The sequence below is a fragment of the Panthera tigris genome, chromosome A3 (genome assembly GCF_018350195.1).
Source record: "Panthera tigris isolate Pti1 chromosome A3, P.tigris_Pti1_mat1.1, whole genome shotgun sequence".
Lineage (NCBI taxonomy): Eukaryota > Metazoa > Chordata > Mammalia > Carnivora > Felidae > Panthera > Panthera tigris.
In genome coordinates this window covers 116,581,609-116,604,319 of record NC_056662.1, presented here as the reverse complement: position 1 = coordinate 116,604,319, position 22,711 = coordinate 116,581,609, and the positions used below count along the sequence as shown (strand labels likewise).

The window sequence follows — 22,711 nt, the reverse complement described above, 5'->3', positions numbered from 1 at the left end:
CTGACCCCTGCCAGGTAACACTCTTGCTTTTCAACTTGGGGACTCTGCCTTAATAGGCTGTGTTAATGAAAGCAGGTGTCCCTGACAATGGAGGAGATAGCCGGAGGGATGAACCTGGACTTTTCTACTACAAGGGACGTTACTGAGCTGGGCACATAGATAGAGCTGGGAGGAAGGGCATGAAAGCTGTAAATCTAAAGCTGCAGCTAAATAATCTGAACTGTATTTGCTTTCTTTTAGGGCTCACCCAGGCCACTACCTCTCCTGGCGAGAACACACTGGAAAAGCAACTATCACCAGAGGTGAGGGCTTTGTCCTGGTAGGAGAAGAGGGGTGGGTGGGTGGGTTCCTTTTCTGGTGGGTATATCCAAATCTCGATGCAAGTTGGCAGGTGCCCCCTTGAGGTCTGGATGGAATGGGCTGGATGAGCTTCTTCCCCGGGAGAAGTGAAGCTGCCTGGTACAGCAGAGAGGGCACAACCATATCTCCTGGAATTTGAGGCTCATCATCTCTGCATTCCGAGCTGGTGGTTCCCAGAAGCGTCCAGAAAGAGTTATAAATGGGCTTGTTATCTCTGTGAACCTTGAGCAGATGCCGTGAATTATCTGGAGGCATCTGGGTGAGGTCTTCCCAGAACATCCACAAGATAAGGGCTGAGAATAAATTCTTTATCTCTTACCGAAATCAGTAATTCCAGAGAAATTAACTTGTGTCTTGTGACAGCGAGATGTGGTCAAGCACCCTATTTATGGTGTGTTTTCCCCTGTTGGCATATTTCCTCTTCTACTCTTGATTCTGGGGAGAAAAGATGATCTTCCTTCCCAACGCCTTCTATGTGATTGCCAGCAGAGACTGCTCTGGACCTGTGTGGGCATCTGACGAAGCCTGAGTGGTCATGTGAACCCGAGTGCTGGTCACCCAGTCCCTTCTCTGCTCTCAACAGCCCCTCTGGGCTTAGGACACACTGATATGGCGGGGACTCCCGAGTTTCCCAGTTTCTGGTTTACCATTCATTTCCAGCAGCACATGAACATAATGCCTCCTGTACCTGCTTTTATGCAGATAAGCAAGTTAAAAGAGGGAAAGTAGATAATATAAAAAATATGATAGCATAGAATGGATTATTTTTAACTTTTTAGTCTAGATATACTGGGTCTCTTCTTAATTATTTTTTTACTGTGGTAAAATACACATATGTTTTGAGGCATCCTTACCTGCCACTTGCTAAGGGCATTGTCAATAGATACATGTCCCCTTTTACTAGGTGAATGGGGACTATGATGAACATGACTATGGATAATCACTGCTTCTGAATTTTGAGTCTAGAGAGAACAAGTACATGGTCAAAGTACACCAGATTTCAGGACCTACAATATTTCTCTACGAGGGCAGTTGATGTTTCTGATATTTGGTTTCTGTTGCAGGCCCTGAAGAACTTTGCATTCTCATGCAACCCAAAGAAGTCAGGATCCAGTGTGCCTCCGAAGTCAGGTATGTGACCCTGAGCCATGAGCTTGGAAGGCTGGCATCTTCTTTGTGAGGTAGTCAGCAGAGGCTCCAGTCCTACTCCTCTTGTATCCTTTGGCCATCCAAGCCTCTTCCCCAGCCTCAGTCCTTAACACCTCCTCCTTTCCCTTCAGCCATTTCTATAGAAGGACACCAGAGATAGAACCAACATGGCCCCACAGTGGCTTGCCTGGGAAAGGGTGACTTCTGGGAGCTCACCTTCAGGGGGCCCAGATGGTGCCATAGGAGCTGTGGGTTAGAACTTGGTCACTCATGTGCCTTCCTGGATCTTGTAATGTAAACTACAGTGGCACATTTTTCTACTACAGTAGACATTTTTCTCCTATAACAGGCTAGATTTGTCTAATACCTGGATGGTATGAGTGTTGCTCTTGAGCTGGCTGTCTTCTCTGGCTTTATTCTATCAAATGGCTACATTATAGACCATGTTTAATGGCTTTGCTTATGTTTGCATTGCACTATCTTATCAGTTTCCAGTTAAGCATGCTATCCTTACTATTCTGTTATATAAGGAGTGTAGCTAGAAAAAGAAATCGATGCACCTCTCAGGAAATGATCTCTTTAGGAAGTTTACTTGTAATGGCCCTGTAACATGACCAGGAGTAGGTCCGTGGTTTCTAGGGAGACTTAGTTCTAAAAATGCTTGTGGCCCAGGTGGGTCATGGAGGCTTCCTGGTGGACCATTTGCATCTGGCTTGCATCTGAGGTTTCTGTGTGTTCACAGAGTGATGTTCTCTGGCACTCTTTGAGTGCCGTGCTCTGGCACTCTTCAAGCTGACATTATCCCTTTTGTACCCAGGTCATTTTCAGGTCATTTCAGGTCATTACTGGTTACTTATTAATGGGGAAATGCAGAGCCAAGGGATAGAGGGAAGCAAGAGGCAGCAAGAGGGCCCGGCAAGAGGGAAAAGGAGGGCCATGAGTGACCTTCCATGGGATACCTGTGGCTTCCAGAGAAGAATGAGCCTCTTTTCAGCTGGGTTCCTATGGGTCCCAGTGACCACCTGGTCTTCAGCTTTCCACTGCCATGGCTTTTCACTGCCATGGCCTGCCCCTCCCATCTGGCATCGTTGGCTCATTTGTGGGGAATGCAGATCTAGACCTTCTTAAAGGAGTTCTTGTCTTTGCAGTCCACTCTGTGAGACCTTCTGATATAAAATTTGTGGCAGCCCTGGGCTACGTGGAACCTGTGAGTATTTCAAGGATGTGGAGGTGGGAGTCAGGGTTTGGGACTGGTGAGCCTCAGATGCATGCCTGGTAGCCAGGCAAGGTGTTTCATTTTGGGAGAGAAGAACATTCTCTGACTCAGAAGCATTCTAAACCCTAGAGGGGTTTGTTTGTGTGTGTGTGTGTGTGTGTGTGTGTGTGTGTGTGTGTGTGTGTGTGTGTGTTTAAATCAGATGAATGACTCCCTTTACATCAGGATGAGGAAACTTTGGGAGTTTCTCATTAAAGAATTAAATCAATGGATAAATAAAGTCAAAGATCACAGAGAAATTTAAAGATCATCTCTGAAACTTTCTATTTATGAGCTAAAAAAAAATCATCCTTACATGCTTGGTGAATTTTTAAAAATCTACCCATCTTTGCTAATAGATTTTAGGTGGTATATTTTATATGGTCAGATGAAGGGGGAAAGAAAGCAATGAGTGAGGCGGAAAGAACAAGGAGAGAGAGATGAACAGTGAAAGAGGGTCTGGAGAGAAGGGGGTTGGAGAGCAGAGCCAAACGCCAGTGTGATTTCCCAGGTCAGTGCTGGCTTCCCGCAGGACCCGCCCCCCACCCCAACCCTGGCCAGGTCTTGGGAAGGGGTGCCCAGGCCAGCATTCTCCGCTCTACCCCAGAGTCCTGCTGCATCGCAGCCCTGGAACCAGGACATTCCCCTCCCCCACCATCTCCTCCAGTGCCTTCCTCCCTCCTCCACCTACCACAGCTCCTTCCCAGCGGCCCTCTCCTGTCCCCTCGCCACAAGCCCTGGCCCACTCCCCATGCCTGGTGCTGGCCCTCCAGAAAGAACCAGACTTCACATTAGAAAACAGACCAGGGGCCCAGGGGAACCTGGCAGGCAAGGCTATCTGTGCCTGGTGTGACCTTGAGTGTGTGTAGATGGGGGGTGAAGGTGGGGGTCTGCTAGTGGGAGAGTGTGGAAGGGGAGGTGATCGAGAAAAGAGGCTTCACGTCACGGATAGCATGTTGAGTTTGCTGAGCCCATGTGTCCCTGTGTGCCCGGAACGTGTGTGACCCTTGCTGGAGGACTCGAGCACTCTCCCGTGTAGGTAGAGAAGTTCAGTGAAGGGAGCCCCCTAAGTCAGGTTTCTAAAGTCAGACCTGGCTAGGGGTGATGACTTCCCCTCTGTGGTTGCAGCTCTGGGAGCTCTCGTGCTTATGAATTATGCAGACCCCAGGGCTCCTGCCTGTCACTTTTGGCCCCCCTTTCTCCTCCTGTGAGCTGGCCTGGCACTGAACACAGCTCCAGTCAGGGATGGACTCCCTGCTCCCAGAATCTTATCATCATACAGACAGCACCTCAGCCTTCAGGGTAAAACCTGGAAACACAGCTCCTAGGAGGCAGCCTTCCTGTCTACCCAGAGACTGCGATTGTGAACTCAGCCTGGTTTATAGAAAGTACAGGGCCAGGAAAAATTCACGGAAAGTGAATTTAGAAAGAAAAGAATTCATAACACTGGTACTTTTTTTTTTTCTTAATTCCTGGAACTTTCTGTAACTAAGGCTCACTTACCTGTGCCTGTAGTATGCGTTTGTTTAATTCAGCCAGACCAACTTTTCCTCAAAGAAGTTTATTTTTTTTTAACATTTTTATTTATTTTTGAGACAGAGAGAGACAGAGCATGAACGGGGGAGGGGCAGAGAGAGAGAGACACACACACACAGAATCGGAAGCAGGCTCCAGGCTCCGAGACATCAGCCCAGAGCCCGACGCGGGGCTCGAACCCACGGACCGCGAGATCGTGACCTGAGCTGAAGTCAGACGCTCAACCGACTGAGCCACCCAGGCGCCCCTCCTCAAAGAACTTTAAAGAGCAAATTTACAAATGCTCATAAAATATTTTTCCAAACTAACATGTGGTACATATGAAATGTATAAGAAAAAATCAGGGGTGCCTGGGCGGCAGTGGGTAAGCTTCCAACTTTGGCTCAGGTTGTGACCTCACAGTTCATGAGTCCAAGCCCCACATTGGGCTCTGTCCTGTCAGTGTGGAGCTCGCTTCGGATCCTCTGTCCCCCTCTCTCTCTGTGCCCCTCACCCACTTGCTTTCTCTCTCAAAAATAAACAAATGTTAAAACAAATCAAACAAAATACATGTATACAGAATAAAAAATTGAAGATCTCATTTGATCACCTCTTCTGCTCAGTCTGCACAAGCATGCATGCACACACACACACACACACACACACACACACACAGGCGTGCACACACACACACCAATATATAGGGAGAGAGTGTGTGTAGCCTAAATAGGGTTATACTGTATGTAATATCTATGACTTGTTCTTTTGTTTTGCTTTGTTTGCTTAACTAAGAGTTCTAGGAATTTTCTGTGCCAGGGAGGTTACAGGTCATTCTAGCAACTTCCTTGAAGACCAGGCTTGTGTCTCATTTAGGTTTGCATCTCCAGTGCCATAGTGCATTCAGCCAAGGTGATATGGAGAGAAAATGGCTGCCAGCAGGCAAGATGGAGACATAGGAGTTTGCTGGGTTTGTCCCAGCCTTCCCTTTCTGTGACTTCTAACTGGGCTCTTCCCCCGCTCTCCCCACCTTGTTCCTCTTGTTCTCTCTCTTTCCTTCCCCTCACCAGCCCCAATAAGCTTGTTCTGGGCAGGGGCTCTGCTATCATTCAGGTCCCCTTTGCTTGGGCACAAGCTGCCCACTTTGCCTCAGCCCAGCAGCCCGCTGCCCTCATGACTTCACGGCCTGGCATCCTGGTTTATGATTCCTGATTTTTGTTTAGCTTGCCGCATTTCCCTGGAAATTTTACCTTTCAAACTCCTTCTTCCTGGGGAGTAAAAACACTTTGTCCCACTTAGATGAAGGTTGTGGTCAGCCTGCCCTCCCAAGAAGGCTCCAGAAGTGTGACCCAGTTTTACAGACTGGTTGTCCGCTGAGCGGGGTGGGTAAGGATAGACAGGCTCTTTAAAGAGAAGCAGCAGAAGACTGGGTGTAGGTAGTGTGAGTACAACTGTCACCTGTCACCATGACACCTGGAGACACTATCTTCTAGGAAGTCGAGAGAGAAAATTTGTGTCAGAACCTGTGAAAATACTACTACTGATGATAGCTAATACACACTGAGTACTTTCTATGTACTGGATGCAATTCTAGACTCCCCTAGAAGCCTGTAAAGGACACAATGCCCAGGTGGCTTCCCACAGTCTTGCCTCCGTCCAAAGTCAGGGAACATCTTCAGCAGGGAGTGTCCTGTGTTGTCCAGCATTTTACCGAGAGGAAAATGAGAAGCGTCATTCATTCAAAAAACACTTATCAAGCAAATATTCATTGAATACTTCTGATGTGTCAGGCACTGTTCTGGGTCCGAGGAATATAGTCAAGAACAAAACAGACATAAACTCTTGCCCTCATGCACTTAACACTTGAGTCAAGGGAGACAGGCAATAAACAGAATTTCAGATGAGAAACGTCATGCAGTAAAACAACCCCTTCTGTGTCTAAGTGGAGGTTAACATTCTACACAGAGGCGTTTGAATCTAAGCTCTGCTGTTGCCATTTGCTGTTCCGAAGAAAACATTCATACCTTCGGTTGCTCTGGGCTCTGACGAACAAATGAGCAAACGTGTTGCATAGGAAGCCTGACATTCATGAGCAGATTTGGCCTTTCTCTGGATCCATGGGCTCCCTTTTATTGGTAGGAGGCAGCCGGGGTCTCACAAGGACAGGCTCTTGCGTCCTTCCCTGGCTGGGCTGTTCACACCTCCTATCTTTTCCAGCCTCCAGACTCTGGGACCGTTGACCTGGAGAAGCAAAAATGGTAACTGTTCTGGAACCACAGAGCCATAGAGCTGAGAGGAGCCTCCAATAGGATCTGCTCTCATCTCTTGGCTTGGTTGTTGGGGAAACCTGAGGGCCAGGGAGGAGACAGCTTGCTCCAAGTGGCCTCAGGAGCAGGTGGCAAAACAGGGATGAGAACCCAGCCTCCTGCCTCCTCGCCCGACACTCCTGTGCCCACACATCCCCCTGGGGTCCTCTGGGTGAATAGGGAGGAAAGGGGAGGAGGAGGCGCCGAATATGGAGTTCTTCCTACCACCTGTCTCCTTGCTCTGCTTTGGGGGAAGCATGCAGGGTTGGGCCGGGGTCCTTCTCCTTCTACACCGGGGCTGCGTCCCCTTCCAGCTTTGGGCCAGACTAGAGGAGGACCCAGCAAAGCTGTTCACCCTATTCTGGTGGCTCCATAGCCACCTGTGGTGTGTCTCTGACTCCAGGAAGGATAAATCCAGAACCAGAGCGAGGCTGAGCCACGGCTTGTTATGAACTAGACCACATTAGTGGAGAGAAAGGGTTGACAGGTGCAGTCTGATGCTTGCATGTTTGCTTTTACTTGCAGGACGGACAGAAGGCCACAGCAGGCATGCATGGAAGTGGTGACAGGTGAGTCCTGTGTCTTTATGGCCACATTCCAGATTGTCCCCATCCCTCCCAACAGAGCAGCATTTGGATTAGCGAAGAGCGTGTATCCTATTGGCTATTTCATCATGGAGCCAGGGTATGAAAAGTCACATACCCAAAAGGTGGGGGGCGTGAGAAATGTGTCTGAGGGTCTCTGAGCAAAAAGAAGGCATGAGGCATTAGGTTAAGGGACCCGGGGAGACCTCAAAGGTGGCAGAGTCCTGAAGCTCCTTCTCCCCGAGGACCCCAAGGCTGGACTTGTAGCACTTCCTCGAGGGAAACTCTCCACCATTCTTCACTCCCCTCTCCCCGCACCAAGGAGAAGACCCAGGTCTAATTTTCAGTCTATTTCATTTCGTAATAACTCCCTTACTCGTAAAATAAAGATGTCAATTGGGTTCAGGAAAACGAAATGAAGAAAATAAAAATTAACTCTAATCCCGGTACTCAGAGATGATCGGTGTGTAACATTCTGGCCTTTTCACATACGAATGTGCTTATGAATATGCAATTTGTGACCTGGCTCTTCTCATTTACTGTCAAAGGTCCCTTACAACTTTATTAAGACCTTCTGAAGCCCCCAAGTCCCTTAATGCCGCTGCATTTGCCTAGCGGGATGTTAGTCACCTGTGCTTGGTGCTCACAAGCCAAGAACGAGGAAACCACCTTTCACTTCATAATTAGAGCAAAGATGCTGCAATGTCCCCTCCACACGATAAGCACAGCGAGTGAGGTAGATAGTGCCCTGTCAGCCCAGCCAGTGAACTTCTCCCAGGGCCTGGGAATGACTAGGATCTCTGCAAAGGACAGGGATGAGCAGGATAATGCCCCTGCTTTCAGCCCTCCCCTTCCAGCAGGGAAGGCTGAGACCGGATGTCCAGCCTCCAGGATTTGACTGACGGGTGAGGGGATATTGCTGACCAAAGTGGTGGCAGGGTCCCCTTGCAGAAGGTCAAAGTGTTCCAAAAGAAGATGCCCCAAACAACTTAGTGGCTGTCGCAGCTCTGCCTCAGTTTGGCCCCATTTTCCTTTAAATGGTAGGAAAAGAGAAGCATGGTGGGATATTTGGGGTGTCTGGGAAGGTGGGATGTAGTTTAGGCTCTGCAGAGCAAACACAGCTGCTGCTGTGCCTGATTTCTCAACTCGTCTCCATTTTTTGGCCCCTCACCCACATGGTAAAAAGTCCTGGTGGCCCCTCGTACACCAGCCGAGTGACCAGGAGTTCCACTAGGCAGAGCTGCAGCAGGAGGTGGGGCAGGGAGGGCAGATTTTGCACCTGAATGTCCTCACCCGGAGCTGTTGGTGCAGCCGCCCTAAGGCATGGGAAAGTGGGGCGGAGCCGAGAGCCAGACCGGAGCTCAGCAGCTAGTCTGCCGAGGAGAAAGGGCTCCAGGGACATCCAGGCCCGTGCAGGGGTCTGTTAGGGTTGGCCCAACTTTATCTGGCTCGGCCCACCTGTCCTTCAATCCCAGAACCTCCGAGCTCTTCAGATCTAGCCATGCCCTTGCCCACCGTGGCCGTTTTGCAGATGGGAAAACTAAGTCTTGAGGAGGTGAATGGACTTTCCCAAAGTTACACGATCAGTACGTGGCAGAGTCCCTTTGAATTCAGGTGGTCCAGCCCCACAGCCTGCGCCTTTCGTTGTGACCTCACTGGAGACTGAGAGAGAGGCAGCCCTAAAACAAAATGACGGGAAGATTTATGCGAAAAGAGCATGGTCCCGTCTGATCACAAAAGAGCAATACGATACAAACACCTCTACTCTGGAAAGCGATTCTCTCCCAAAGACCTAGCACCAGCTTTTCATGTCTTGTCGTTTGCTCTCACAGGCTCTCCTGAGGGGAGCGAGGGAAAATGTCTTCTCTCCCCCAGCCGCCCGCTTGCATGCACGCAATCGTGCACACACTCACGTGCGTGTGCATACACTGTCCCTGTCGTCTTCAGCTGGCCTCTGAGCTTCCTGTTTTCTCACCACATGTGGGAAGGGGCTTCTCCTCCTAGTTGGTCAGGACTTAGAAAAGGAAGCTCATTAGTTTGGGTTGAGGATGAAGACCCAGTCACACATGACTTGGGTGACTGTCCAGGAGGACAAAGCCAAGAGACCGGTCTCCTGACTTCCCGCCCGCTGTCTGCTATCTGCACAGTATGGGCTGGATTCTGCTCCCACAGAGCCCCAGGCCCTTCTGGATGGGGGTAAAAGGGAAGGAGGGATTGGGGGTGGGGGGAGGCATCTCCTTCCCATGACACTCTCCCGGCTCTGCCCTCTCCTCTCGTGGGATCAAGACACAACTTAACTGCTCCTGACAGCACTATTTTTAGCGGTCCTCTGGCTGTCAGCTCTGGGACATGTGTTCCCCGGAGCTTTCCCGCCCTGCTGTCACTCTCAGGAGGAGGAAGGGGGGCTGGGAGGCAGCCTACCCGGGTCGCTGTCCTAGCACACTTCCCCTAACGAGTCGATGGTGCGTGACGGTGAAAAGCTTGGTGTTTCAAAGCTCTGGTTCAAATCCCAACAACCTCAGTTTACCGTGAGAACTTGGGTAGCTTGCTTAGTTCCTCTCCGCCTCAGTTTCCCCTTCACACATGTAAAGCACTTAGCGCTTGCTTGGCCTAGCCCTGGACAGGTGATAGCTTTCAGCCCCAGTCACTTCCGGGGGCCCTCTCCGAGACTGACCTCGCAGCCGAGGGCAGGTTGTGAAGGGCGTGCTTTGGAAGAGTGGATTTACCCTGGAACCTCCCCCTACGAGGTGGGGGGGGGGGTCTGCCTTCACAGGTCCCCTCCAGCTGGCAGGGCCACAGCCTCAAAGCAGCTCTCTCTTTAGTCCTTTCAGACATCATCAGATATTTCAACCCTTCTGTTCTGAGGCCTTTGTGCGCCCCTGGGAAGACAGTGGTGGCCCACACTGGTGCTCAGTAAGTCCCGTTTCTGGCTTCCCCTGGGACTGTGTACTCCTGTCTGTCCTGGGCATCTGGACGGGTTGGTGGGGGTGGGGGGGTGGGTGCTGGCAAAGTCAAAGAGGCTTAGAAATAAAGGTTTGTATTAAATCAGAGTCAAAATGTGTCTCCCGCATGGATTTCAGTCTGCCTGATGGGCCTAATTTTAAAAATCAGGTCAGTGTCTGCCCTGCAAAAGCCAGGGGTGGTGCAGTGTGGCCTCGGGCTCTGAGGCTGGCACTTGCGCTGGGGCCAGGGGCAAGCTTCCAGCCCTCAACAAAGCTCTGTTGGATTCACTTTCCTCTCTGCAGAGACTTACGGGTAGAGGCGGAAGGACTGGTGCGGAGCATGAGGGAGAACCAGGTGAGTACCCAACTGACTCTGAGGTCGGGGCTGCCCGTGTCTGCTCCGAGGCCGTCAGACCAAACACACCGGGCAGGCGTGACCCCACTGCCACTGTGCCCTGAACACAGCAACCAGTGTGGTCTGGGTTCCCCAAAGATGCCCTTCCTGTGGCAATTCTCTGGAGTCCATTAAAACACAGGGCTTCTTCTTACGTCCGCAATGTGGTCCTGCTAAAAGTCAGCAGGTGAAACTGACTTCCCACCTGGGAAGGCACTTGAGAGCTTGGCTTCCAGAGGGAGACACTTTGTGAATCCTGACTTCTCAGCCTGTTGGCTGTGTGACATTGGGTAAGGCCCTTGACCTCGCTAAGCCTCAGTTTCTACATTTATGAGATGGGAGTAATAAAAGAGGCTACTGGACAGGCTTAGGGAGGATTGAATGGGGCATCAGAGGTGCCTGGCACGGAGGCATTGCTCCAATGAAAGCCTGTAGTTGCCAATGACATTGAGGTGATGATTGCTGTTATTTTTCATATTCATTTTAGGTCTTAGGTGGAGGTCATGTAACCTACATGCTGGGGTCTTGGGCAGTGTGCCCGGTGGCCTCAGGCTCTGAGACTGGCACGTGTGCTGGGGCCAGGGGCAAGCTTCTGACCCTCAACAAACCCATTCTCCTAGCAGTTCAGATGCTGTTTACTCAGATGAGTTTGTAATAAGCATCCCCAAATGTTTTGTGGCCTCCTTACAGGCAAGTACCAGGTCAAGGCAAGCCTTGCCACCAAGCTGGCTGTAACCAGCACTGAGCTTGGACTGCTGGAACCAAGGGAAGATGCTATCTGGGCCAGCCATGACTTCATTACAGAGTTCGGGGATTAAAGCTAGGTCATTTCAGGTTCTATGGGAACAGTGGCGAGTGCAGGAGCTATGCTATTAAGTGTTTCCCCTACTGGGAGAATTCCAGAATTTCTAGAATACTCATAACATTCTGGAGAATGGCTAGAAGATCCTGAACCTAATCCCATAATTTTACAGATGAAGAAACTGAATTCCTAAGGAGTCATGGGACCTGCCCAAGTTCACACAGCTAGTTAAGCTAAAATCTAAAGTGCAGCCTGGGTGACAGTCTAAGTTTTCTCAAGCGCACCGCGTTGCCTCTTAAAAAACAAAATGAAAGTTGTTTTTTTTTTTGTTCTGCAACTAATACACGTTCATTATAGAAAAATCAGAAAACACAGATAAACAAAAAGAATATTAAAACCATTCTTCAACCTGATACCCGAGATAATTGCTGTTAACAACTTGATGTATAGTCCCTTCTGTATTTTTTCTAAGTATGTATTTTATTAAACAGGGATGTTACTAGATGTAGCTACTTGTTATAACCTGCTTTTCTCAATGTAATATTTCCCATGACGATAATTACATTTTCCTGCGCTGTCTTAACAGCTACATCTTATGAGCGTTCCACAATTTATACAGCAATCCCCTATTTTAGACATTTATGTTGTTGCCAGTTTTTCATGCTTATAAACAAGGCTTCATCATTGCAGCTAAATCTTTCATGTATCCTTGTTTCCTTAAAATATATGTTGGGAAGTGGAATTATTAGATAAAGAGTTATTCCCTTAAAAAATAGTTCTTGATGCATCTTGCCAAATTGCCTTCTAGAGTGTTTATACAACTTTAGATTCCTACCATGTACTTCTTCGTTGGAAAAAAATGCATAAATATGATTTTATGGGTGTGGGTAATGAAATTGACAGATTTGAAAAGGAAAAAGTTCTCTTAACGCCAGGTCTTACCACTCTCTCCTTTTATGCTCTTGTCCTTTTTCTTTCTTTCTTTTTTTTTTTTCCAGCAACTTGACTTTCAAAATGACTGGAAGCTCATCAATGTGTTTTTCAGTAACACAAGCCAGGGTCACCTCTGTCCCTTCGCCCAACAGGTAAACGACAGGCTGGGAGGCAGAGGGTTGCAGGTGCAGGGGTAGGGGCAGCCAGAATGACCTTAAACCTGTCTGGTCTACACCTGTCAGGTGGGGCCTGATGGCAGCTATTTCAGAACTTGGGCAACAGACAGATAAATAAATGGGTGTTAGATATCTAAGGGCTCAAGAGCCATCTCTAGGGACAGTGTTTTTAATGTACTATCTTTCATATCAAGGAAAGGAAAGTGAGGTGTAGAGAGGCTGAGTTAATAATCATTCTGCAACTAAGGAAAATCCGCTTCCTAGTGAAAAATCATTTGCTTCTTGTAGCTCTGCTTGTATTTAGTGCTGAATTTGGGAAGAAAAGCAGGATATATGTGTTCTTGTCGCCTGTTGGCCCATGGGCTCTAGTTATAAGGGGAAGCTAGTATTTCTGTAGGAAGGCTGCAACTTCCAGGCTCTTTGGCATTCCTGGAAACCAGACATGAAACGTGTGCCTGCGTTTATTTATGTAGGTGACTATGACTTAAGTCTTTACTGGAGGTTAGTCCTGGTTAGGATCGGTTGAAAGTATAAGGGGTGGCTTAGATGCCCAGGTTATGGTGACGTAAATGGCACACAGACTCTTCCTCAGGAGCCTGAAGGCACGTAAGCCACCTATGGCAGACCAGTTATCTGCCCACCGTGCATTCAGCCCCATCCAGGGCCCCCACCAGGCCATGGCACAGGCATGGGCGGGTGAAGTTTCTTGAGGTCCTGTCCTCTTTCCTGTGCTCCTCTCCCACAACATATGCTCTTGCCTTCCTCCGAATGCCCCATGCTCCCACTGATTCTTGCCCCACCATCCACCCTCCCGCCTTCCATTACTGATGTCGAGCCCTTGGAGAATGCCGAGGGAGGCCCACCTTCCCTGACCAGCTTTTGTGGAACAATATTCCTACAGATCTCCTGGGTGTGTAGCATATAGATCTTGAACCTTTATATTTCTACTTTACTCTCTGTTTTCTCCAATGCCAAGTGAAATTTACATGCCCTGTTTATTCTCTGCTTCCCCTTTTGGTCATTATACACACCAACATTTATTCATGAATTTATGCATTCATGCGGTGAAGTGCTCAAACAAGCATTTAGACATTGCTGAATTCCTCTGCATATCCATCCATCCATCTGTTATCTATTCATCCATAAATTCATCCTCTTTTCTTCCATGCAGGTATGTGCTATTGTATTCATCATGAGTTTGTTTATGCTAGCATTTTTTTTTTTAATGTTTGAATGCATTCATTGATGCTTACACTCATTCATGATTCCTTCCATACACTTTATTTCCTATTCAAGCATTATGGATTATTGTATTCTTTCATGTATTTATGCCTTTAAGCATTCTTGCCTACACAAGGCATTTCTGTATACACATATCCATTATGCCTTATTTACTTTTATTTTTAGTTGTACAAACAAAGCACAAATGCTTTTGCCTTAAAAATAAAACTAACACATTAAAATCAAAGCTAAAATACCGTTTTGCCACCACCTTGACTAAGGAGTGTCTAAAGCAGGGTTTGACATAGGGGTCAAACCACGCAGGGATCCCTGGGTACCCTAGGGAAGAGGGATGCCCTGAACGTGGTCCAGATGGGCAGCAAGGACCTTTCTAGGCAGTTCCCGAGACTCTTCGGAAGGGAAAGTGTGATGCTGACTGTCATGCTCAGGGAGAGACTCCCTTAGACTATAAGAAATGGACAAAAGGCTTTATTGCTGCCTACGGTGACAGAGCGGGCTGAACCAGCCTCGAGAGGACACTTTTGCGTCAAAGCAGGGATGTGGGGTAGGAGCTGCCCTTTCTCGCTGTTCCAGCCTGAGTGATTGGCAGCTGTCTCCAGAGTCCCTGCCTGTGTCCCCGCAGGAGACAGAACAGCGACTTGGCCTTCCATGTCTTCCTGTCTGAGCCACGTCGCCTCAGGGGACAGCTGGTTTGCAGGCTGCTTAGGAGTTTGTCTTGTTGCAAAATTTATCATTAGTTATTTTTTTCACCCTGGAAAGGTAAACCAGGGTTGATTTTTGAGGTCTTGTCATTTGTTTATATATTTTCATTACAAAGAATTGGGTGGGGTAGGAGGTGTCTTTAAATACTCAGTAATAGGAGTTAGCTCGGATTCTCTCCCTGAGCCCTTTCTCCCTGGGGGCCCATGTGGCAGGGGGAGGTCTGATAAAAGTGTGCCGTGCAGAAGTTTTGAGGCCCATCTGGGTCCTTAAATCCAGCGGTAATTGTGTTCCTCCTTTGGACCTGATTTTCTTCAGATGAAAGTGATTCTTAAACTTAAAAGGGGGGGGGAGGGGCACTGTGGTGGCTCACTGGGTTAAGCATCTGACTCTTGATTTCGGCTCAGGTCATGGTCTCACAGTTTATGAGTTCAAGCCCTGTATCAGGCTCTCTGCTGACAGCACAGGGCCTGCTTGGGATGGTCTCTCCGTCCTCTTTCACTCATTCTTTCTCTCTCTCTCTTAAAATAAATAAATAAACTTAAAAAAATAAAAGGGATTCCATCAGTCTTTGTGAATAAGTCTGGTTTCCCCTCCCTCCTTGAGAGCTTTGGAATGGCCCTGACCTTGGTTTGCCCTTCCCTGACACGGAACTTCCCATTTTAGAGAGTCTGGTTTTTCTTGGTGGATGATGGGTTGGGGAAGTCAGAGAATGGACAAAAACCTGGGACCAGACTTCCTCCCAGAGGCTGATGGAAGAAGTTGTATCTGAAGAAAATCGGGTCCAAAGGGGGAACATCATTATTCCTGGATTTAAGGACTCCGATAGGGGGTGGGGAGAGAAAGAGGCAGGCCGGCAGGAGCCTGCACATCCTTGGCCCCCTGGGCCCATCCCCACCTGCCCTTAGCATGCTTCTCCTCTCCCAGCACAGGCACGCGGCGGGAGGTCTGCTCAAGCTAGCTGGAGTGCTGGACTACCTGTACCAGGAGGTGAGATTTGCAGCTCCCCGGGACCACGGGCCCTGAGTTTCCCTTCCCCAAAGACTCCTCGGGCAGCCGGCAGGAAGTTGCTCTTCCAAGGGCTGATGCGGCAGGTTCCGGCTTATTCTCCAGTGGCCTCCACTGAGACCGGGAAAGTGGCCTCAGGAGGGAGGCCAAGACCGAGGGGAAAAGCAAAGTGGAGAAGCCAGTCTTCTTGCCTTTTCAGAAAAACCCGGGTCAGGTATATAGCTCTTCACAATCCAAGAAGAGTTTTGAGCAAGACTTCTGGAAGAAGAAGGGATAGAGCACTGGGGTCTCAGTGGCCCTCCTCTTTCCTGAGGCCTCTGAGTCTGAGGCAGTGACAGCCCAAGGGCCTTCCCTTTCTGGCCTGACCATGATGAGCAGGGGAGCTCTGTGGCTCTCACCCCAACCCTTTGATCCCCAGGGAGGCGGCTTTTCTGTCAGGATTACAGTCCCGCTGCCACCAAGGTCCTACTCCCCTGTTGACACTGTGGTGGGGCGGTGTTCTGCCCCCCCAGGGGATGGTGAATGACACCTTTCCACAGTGGCAGTGCCGGCAGCTTTGGAGAGACCCCAACCAAGCACATCCCAAAGGAGGGACTTAACCAAGGAGAGGCCTGCCGTGTTCAACCACACACCAAACAGGCTCAACCCAAGGGTTCCAGAGAAGCCCCTGGGCAGCAGTGGTGGTGACCTTGCAAATGCTCACCTTCTCCCTCGTATCCTCCTAGGTCCCCAAAGCGTTTGTGAACCTGGTGGATCTCTCTGAGGCTCTGGTGGTTTCTCACTGGCACCAAGGGACTCAGCTCAGGTAAAAAGGGAAGTGAAATGAAACCAGCATTTTGTTGATTGGCCGCCGTGTGTCAGGCACAGCACGGGGCACGTCGTGTCCCTCAGTCCTATGAGAACGACCCTACCCTTCATCCGCCCCGACGTGTGCCTCCTCCTCCTACACCTGTAAGACTTCCAACTTTTCCTTCCGTACTCCCTAAGCAACTTCCAGGGTCCCCCCACCAGCTCCCTTCTTCCCCCATGGACAGCATGAATAGCCAACATCGCAACCACGCTCTCATCTCTGGCTTGTTTTAACCGGCAGCCTCGCAGAAGAGCCCTGCAGATACTCAGGGGAGACCTTGAAGCTTTCCGAGGTTGTGACACAGTGGTCCTATCAGGTGAGCCCACCCTCAGAGACTGGCTGTTGGCCCACAGGGACAGGTGATCCCGGAGGAGAACGGGGGTGGTAGGAACAAGGAGGAAGCAAACTTGTTCATGTCGAACTTCTTCCATAAATTCAGGATTAAGAGTCAGGGACCAAAGAGAGCTACCCTTCCTTCACTTTCTGGCCATACTTCGGTACTCTCTTGAGCAGAGTGGGGACTAACTCCTGGTGGGGGGCGGGGGCGGTGGTGGAACCTAAAGTAAAAGATCAAGGGGTGTCTGTGTGGCTCAGTCGGTCAGGTGTCTGACTCTTGGTTTCAGCTCAGGTCGTGACCTCATGGTTCATGCGTTCATGAGTTCAGCCCGTGTCGGGCTCTGAGCTGACAGCACGGAGCCTGCTTGGGATTCTGTCTCTCCCTCTCTCTCTGCCCCTCCCCCACTCACACTCTCTCTCAAAATAAAGTTAGAAAAAAAAGATCAAGGAGAATTTTGCAGATTCATTCTGAAATGCTTTTGGTTGTCATCACCACTTGTACCACACGTCCCTGGCTGGTGAGGTGGTGGTGCCCAGGGTGGGCTTGCTCCCCAGACCACAACCCATGGGCAAGTCAGGATTCCTAATGATGAGCATTCTAGTTTAGAGAAGAGACCCAAGGGAGCGTGGATGGCTCAGCGGGTGCCATCGTCCCTTCCAGCAAACAGCTCAAAGCACAAGTTCCTCCTGATGCGTGTTAACACGATGATTTAAAAAAAAATTTTTTTTTTAAGTTTACTTATTGTGAGAGGGTGGTGAGGGGCAGAGAGAGAGAGAGAGAGGGGAGAGAGAGAATCCCAAGCAGGCTCCTCACTGTCAGCACAGAGCCCGAAGTTGGGCTCAAACTCCCAAACCGTGAGATCATGACCTGAGCCGAAACCAAGAGTTGGACGCTTCGCTGACTGAGCCCCCCCACGTGCCTCTAACATGATGATTTTTATTTAAGAAGAAAGCCCTATATGAAGTTATATACGGCACTTCCCACTTTGGAAACGACAATTTTGGAGTGGTCAATAGCACATCCCTCCACGGAACCCCGCCCTTGAGGAGAGCGTGGGGGTCCCAGCTCGTGGGCTGGGGTGCACTTCACGATCACCCAGAGAATATACTTCAGGTTCATCTCTGGTATTACGTGATGCTGAGGCTTCAGAGGAAAACGAAACCCTGATGTAGTTCATCAAAGGGCCCCAAAGTATGAGACCAGGGGGAGCTTCCAAAAAGCATGTCATTCAGAACCGCACAGAGGGGCAATTCTGACCCGGGGACCTGCTCTGAACTCCCTGGTGGGAGGATGGGGCAGCCTGGCCTTGCGGGGACTCAGGTGGCACACTTCTCTGCTCCCTCCTTCAGGAGAGCTGGGACCGTCTCCTGGCCTCCAGCAAGTACAACAAGGAGGAGTCCTTCGCAGTGGTTTTCCAGCCTTTCTTCTACCAGACCCTACCCTCGGTGAGTGAGGGGGGCTGCGAGGAGGTGGGACCAGCCCTCCCCCCGCCCCTCTTCCCTCCACAGAAGCCAGGCTTCCGCAAGCCCAGCATGTGCCGGGGGAGAAACGCCGTGGTACCCTCTTCTACTTTCTTGGCGGTTTTGCCACGGGGTTGGGTGGCCCCATGAGGCGGGTTCTTAGAGGCACAACAGCCCAAAGGTAGAGCATGGACTCTACCGGCCAGACAGGTCCTGACTCTGGAATGGGCCAGCTGTGTGAACTTGGGTGAGTTGTTTGCACCCTGTGTGCCTTGGCTCTTCATCTGCGGGTTCAGGGCCATTACTAATATCCTCTCCCTCTAGGGTGATTGTCAGGATTGCTTGAGTAAATACACGTATGGAGCCCAGAGCGGCACCTGCGTCTGGGAGGCCCTCAGCTCCTCCGAGCTCTTGTGACTGTTTGGGATAGAATTTCCAGGGCAGAACACCACGTTCCTCCCTCTGCACACCCTACACCCATCCCTGGAAGGGAGGGGACTTGGAGCTGCCCCCACCCTTCCCCCAGGTCACTGGGCAAATGCCTCTTGCCCCCCCACCCCCCGGGGCTGCCCAGACCATGAGCACCATGGTGGGTTCGTGCACGCTCGGCAAGATCTCTGAGGCCTTAGCATCTGGGATGGTCCCTCCCTCCAGGCTCCTGGATCCTGCCTGTTGGAGTCCCTGTGCCCCCTCTAGGGCTTCAGGGATGTCCAGATAGTGGTTGGAAATGAGGAGGAGGAGTATTCATTCCCATCCCCCCACCCCCACTCAGAACACACATGATTCACTTCCCTGTCACCTGCTCCTTCTGCCGTGTAGCTCTGTATGCACAACCTGATGATAGGGAAGAGCGGCCAGACCCTCGACCTGCCCCTGCAGACCCTCACCTCTGAGCCTGACCTCAGACAGGGTCCTTTAAGTGCCCACCAGTAATGGTGGCACTTGGGGCTGAGAGAGAGTCTGGTGGGCCACGCCATCTCTGCCAGGGAGGCTCAAAGTGTGCGGCGGGCCACCCCATCCTAAGGGGCAAAAGCAGGTTCTTATTTGGTTCCGTTTTAGGGGGAACAACCACTCCAGGATCCCAGCACACTCGCCTTGAATCTCTGGAGCAGCATGGTGAGTGGCTGGGGGTCGCGGAGGGGGGGGGGGTGCTGCCGTGCCAGCTGGGGCTTCGCACACAGGAAGAGAGGCAGGACCTCCACCGCCACACCCACTGTGCCCCCTGCTCGGACAGAGGGGCTCCAGGTTGCCCGCAGGACCCCGGACGATGACTCTGAGCCACCAGGGGCCCTGCGCGCACCTGCTGACAGCCCAGGTCTGACCTCCTGGGAGTTTCACCTTCCCATCTGGGGCTGGGCTACCGCGGTCCTGTTCTTCGCAGAGGCACGGGCATCTCCTCCGCGTCTGCACAGGCCACTTTGCTTGTGGATTGGGCTCACATAGTAGTTCCAGCCCAGATTTCCCTCACCATCGTGTGGCTCAAAGGCACAGGGTGGTGGCTGTGATGAGCATGGACTGTGAATGAAGAAGACCTGGCTTCTGTTCCTAATTCCACCCTTCACGAGCTGTGTGAATACAAGGTCTCAGCTCCCGTTCTGCAAAACCCTTTTCATAACCCCTGACGCAACACGTGTCCTGTGCACGGCTTATTCCTGGCCCTACTGGCCCTCAGTGAGGACTCACTACGCGTTGGCCCTTCTTACTATACCTGTGACAGGCTTTCCCCAGACTACGAAAGTCCCCCCGGGCCAGCTGGGCTCAGTCAGTGGGTGGGATAGAACCTCAAAACTGTGAACGTTTCCAGGGCACTGGACAGAGACCTGACTTTGCCATTTTTTCCCCATCCAAGTTGCCCTATTTTTAGAATTCTAGTGATGGGAACTTGGTTGTCCTTGTTCTTGGTTAGGAAATTTCTCTCCCTTTCCTCGGTTGGTTTGCTGTGCCGAGACCGTGAGCCACTGCATTCATTAGCCCACACACTAGCACACGTTAGCCAGGAGCAAGGAGAGTAGGCAAGGTCCCCAGATGGCCCATGGCAAGGAACTCACACTCCCCTTTGGAGAAGGCGATGATTTCTTTTCTGATTTCTTTGAATAAGGATCCTTTAGTGGGCCTGACCCTTGGGCAGGATATTTCCCCCAGGAAACCACTTTGCTGCCCATCTCCTGTGAAGGGCAGAGAATAGGAATGTGACCCTTCCTGCAGGAGCTAAGCCCCCTCCACCCTCTCTCTGGGGGAGAAGGACTGATTCCAGCTCAGCCAAACCTCCTCCTCCTTCTATGTCCGCTTTCCCCCAAGCAACACAAGGGCACCTACAACATGCCCCACCCTAGGCTGGGTCCTAGGAGGATACAGGACACACACCAGATGACCTCTGCCCTCATAGAACCTAGGGTGTAGCTGGAAAGGTCAGGCAACCCAGAAGAACAAGAGTGAACTTGACCTGAGCCAGCAGTGATGTGCTGGACTGTGTACCTAACAACGATAGGAGCAAGAGGTCAGGAGGATCCCATGGGGACAGGATTCCAAATGGCTTTGTAAGGTGTGTCGGAGGAGGTCAGGGTGGGCATTCCCAGGCAAAAGGACTTTTGTGAGCAAAGGGCATGGAGAAAAGAAGAGCCAATGCACTGGCAAGGGGCAGTATGAGGCTGGTCTGATAAGAGAGGAAACCTGAGGATAAGGAGGCCCTGAGAAGGAATAATGTACCCCGAATGCCAGAAAGAACAGATCCAGGGAAAGGCTCCTCTCCCCCTTCTCCCTCCTCTCCCTCCTCTCCCTCCTCTCCCTCCTCTCCCTCCTCTCCCTCCTCTCCCTCCTCTCCCTCCTCTCCCTCCTCTCCATCCCCTCCCTCCCCTCCCTCCCCTGCACACACCCCCTCCCTCTCTTCCCCCTCCTTCTCCCTCTCTACCCCTTCACCTTGCTATTGGTCGTCACTGGTGGCAGAGGCAACAGGGACAATCTTTGCCTTTATTGAGCCCGAGTGTCATCCTGCACATTGACACAGGCACCCGGCACCACAGTGTCCTACAACCCACTTGAGGGTGAGGATAAGGATGAGGCTGAGCAGGCCCACAGATGGGAACAGACTCAAGGCCAAAGGACCATGACATAGTAGGTGTCACAAGGGCTCCGAGGAGGAGGAGGCAGCTCTCCTGGGTGGGCAGTTACCCCCACTCTGTCCTGTCCAACCAACCCCCAGTTATTTCCCAATGAGAGTTCTCGAGGTCCGGGCAGCCAGGCCAGCAGAGAAAGAGGGGCTTCCCTGGATGTGTCACTCTCCTGGCTTCCTCATGGGTGACGTGCCAGACCATCCATGGCTCCCAGAGTGAGCAGAGCTGCGAGAGTGAGTGGACAGCTCCTGCAGGCACGGGTTAGTCCATAAGAAATGAGGAATCGACCAGGTCTGGGCAAAAGTACTGGGTAAAAAGCCAGAAACCCGGAGTTCCGGTTACACCTGTGTCTTTGGTTGTAGCGTGAGGCGAATCGTGTGGTCTTTCTCGGCCTCTCTTTTCCCTCCTTGCCAGAGGTGTGTGATGACCCTCAGCGAGCCTCAGAGGCCTTTAGCAGCATGCACGAGTGGTTCACCCTTGGGTTCACTCTTGTGTCTTCCTAGGGACACAAGGAGGGCAGGCGTGTCTCTGCCTTTATCTCCTTGAGTCTCTGCTGTGTTGGGTTTGAGACCACAGAGATGAAAGCCAGATAGGTCTATCCAAGGCCACGTTCACAGACACAGAGGGCCTGGAATGAGGGCCACTCTCATATGTGGGGAGCAGAGAGGGTCCAACATAATCGCTGTGACCACAGGGGCCCAAGTTCCACCACTTTTCTCCCCCACGCTGCCCCCAGACACCACAGTGGGGGTGGCAGTGCAGGCCACCCCTGCATCTGTTCTCCCTGGCCAGGCCCCAGGGTACACGTGAGCTCTGAGTGAGGGCCAACAAAGGAAAGTTGCAGATACCTGCAAGAGAGCAGCCCCACTTCTGAAACACTCCTGGAACCGCCCTGGCATAACGTGCCCCCAGACCGCAGCTGAGCTCCTGACACAAAGCTGGGGGATTTTGTGAAGACGTAATTCACTCCCTTGGTCCCTTCTGCCCCCATCACCGCCTCCTCAGTAATTTCTGATGATTCTTATGCAACACTGGTTCTGAAGAAACCCACCTTTGGGGAACTGGATCCTTCCAGCAATCACAGACCCCCACTGCATGCCAAGCCCTGAAATTCCCTCAGGAATTGCTCAGCTGAGTGGGAATTCTCCTGGGAGAGAATGTCTAAGGTCCTCCCACATTCCAGTTAATTCCAGTGTGGCAGGGAGGCTGTGGAGAAGAGATGTGGGTGATTCCAGGACTGAGGTGTGGAGCGAGAGCACAGAGACCAGCCCCCACTGTCCCTGGAGTGCATGTGAACTTGTACACGGGCACAGGGTGGCAGGCGGAGGGACAGTGGGAGGGGATGTTTGGCCTGGCTGCCTCATTCTCCATGCTGCCTGAGCACAGAGGAGGGTAGAGGGTCCAAGCAGGTGTAAAGGGCATTAGAGGAGTGGGAAGGATGTAGGAGACTGATAAAGAGACATTTGAGGAAAGGCTCTTAAAGGAAAGTGTTTATTCAAGCCTATGAATTTCCTCTCTTTAAGGTCCTTAAAAAATGGGCTCTGCTATATCCATTCTACCAGAATTATTTTTTTTTTTAACGTTTATTTATT

General features: G+C 51.0%; 1 protein-coding gene across 1 annotated transcript in view; it reads left to right on the top strand.

Annotated features, from left to right (window-relative positions):
• PLB1 (phospholipase B1) overlaps nucleotides 1–22,711 on the top strand; it is a 143,254-nt gene that overhangs the window by 41,981 nt on the left and 78,562 nt on the right. Inside the window, exons 3-15 of the mRNA XM_042982257.1 lie at nucleotides 241–302; nucleotides 1,425–1,491; nucleotides 2,658–2,716; nucleotides 6,494–6,534; nucleotides 7,108–7,151; nucleotides 9,989–10,079; nucleotides 10,412–10,463; nucleotides 12,303–12,389; nucleotides 15,282–15,344; nucleotides 16,088–16,167; nucleotides 16,453–16,528; nucleotides 17,899–17,994; nucleotides 19,069–19,125. Of these exons, the coding sequence (XP_042838191.1) occupies nucleotides 241–302; nucleotides 1,425–1,491; nucleotides 2,658–2,716; nucleotides 6,494–6,534; nucleotides 7,108–7,151; nucleotides 9,989–10,079; nucleotides 10,412–10,463; nucleotides 12,303–12,389; nucleotides 15,282–15,344; nucleotides 16,088–16,167; nucleotides 16,453–16,528; nucleotides 17,899–17,994; nucleotides 19,069–19,125 (875 nt within the window). The remainder of the gene's footprint in view (nucleotides 1–240; nucleotides 303–1,424; nucleotides 1,492–2,657; nucleotides 2,717–6,493; nucleotides 6,535–7,107; nucleotides 7,152–9,988; nucleotides 10,080–10,411; nucleotides 10,464–12,302; nucleotides 12,390–15,281; nucleotides 15,345–16,087; nucleotides 16,168–16,452; nucleotides 16,529–17,898; nucleotides 17,995–19,068; nucleotides 19,126–22,711) is intronic.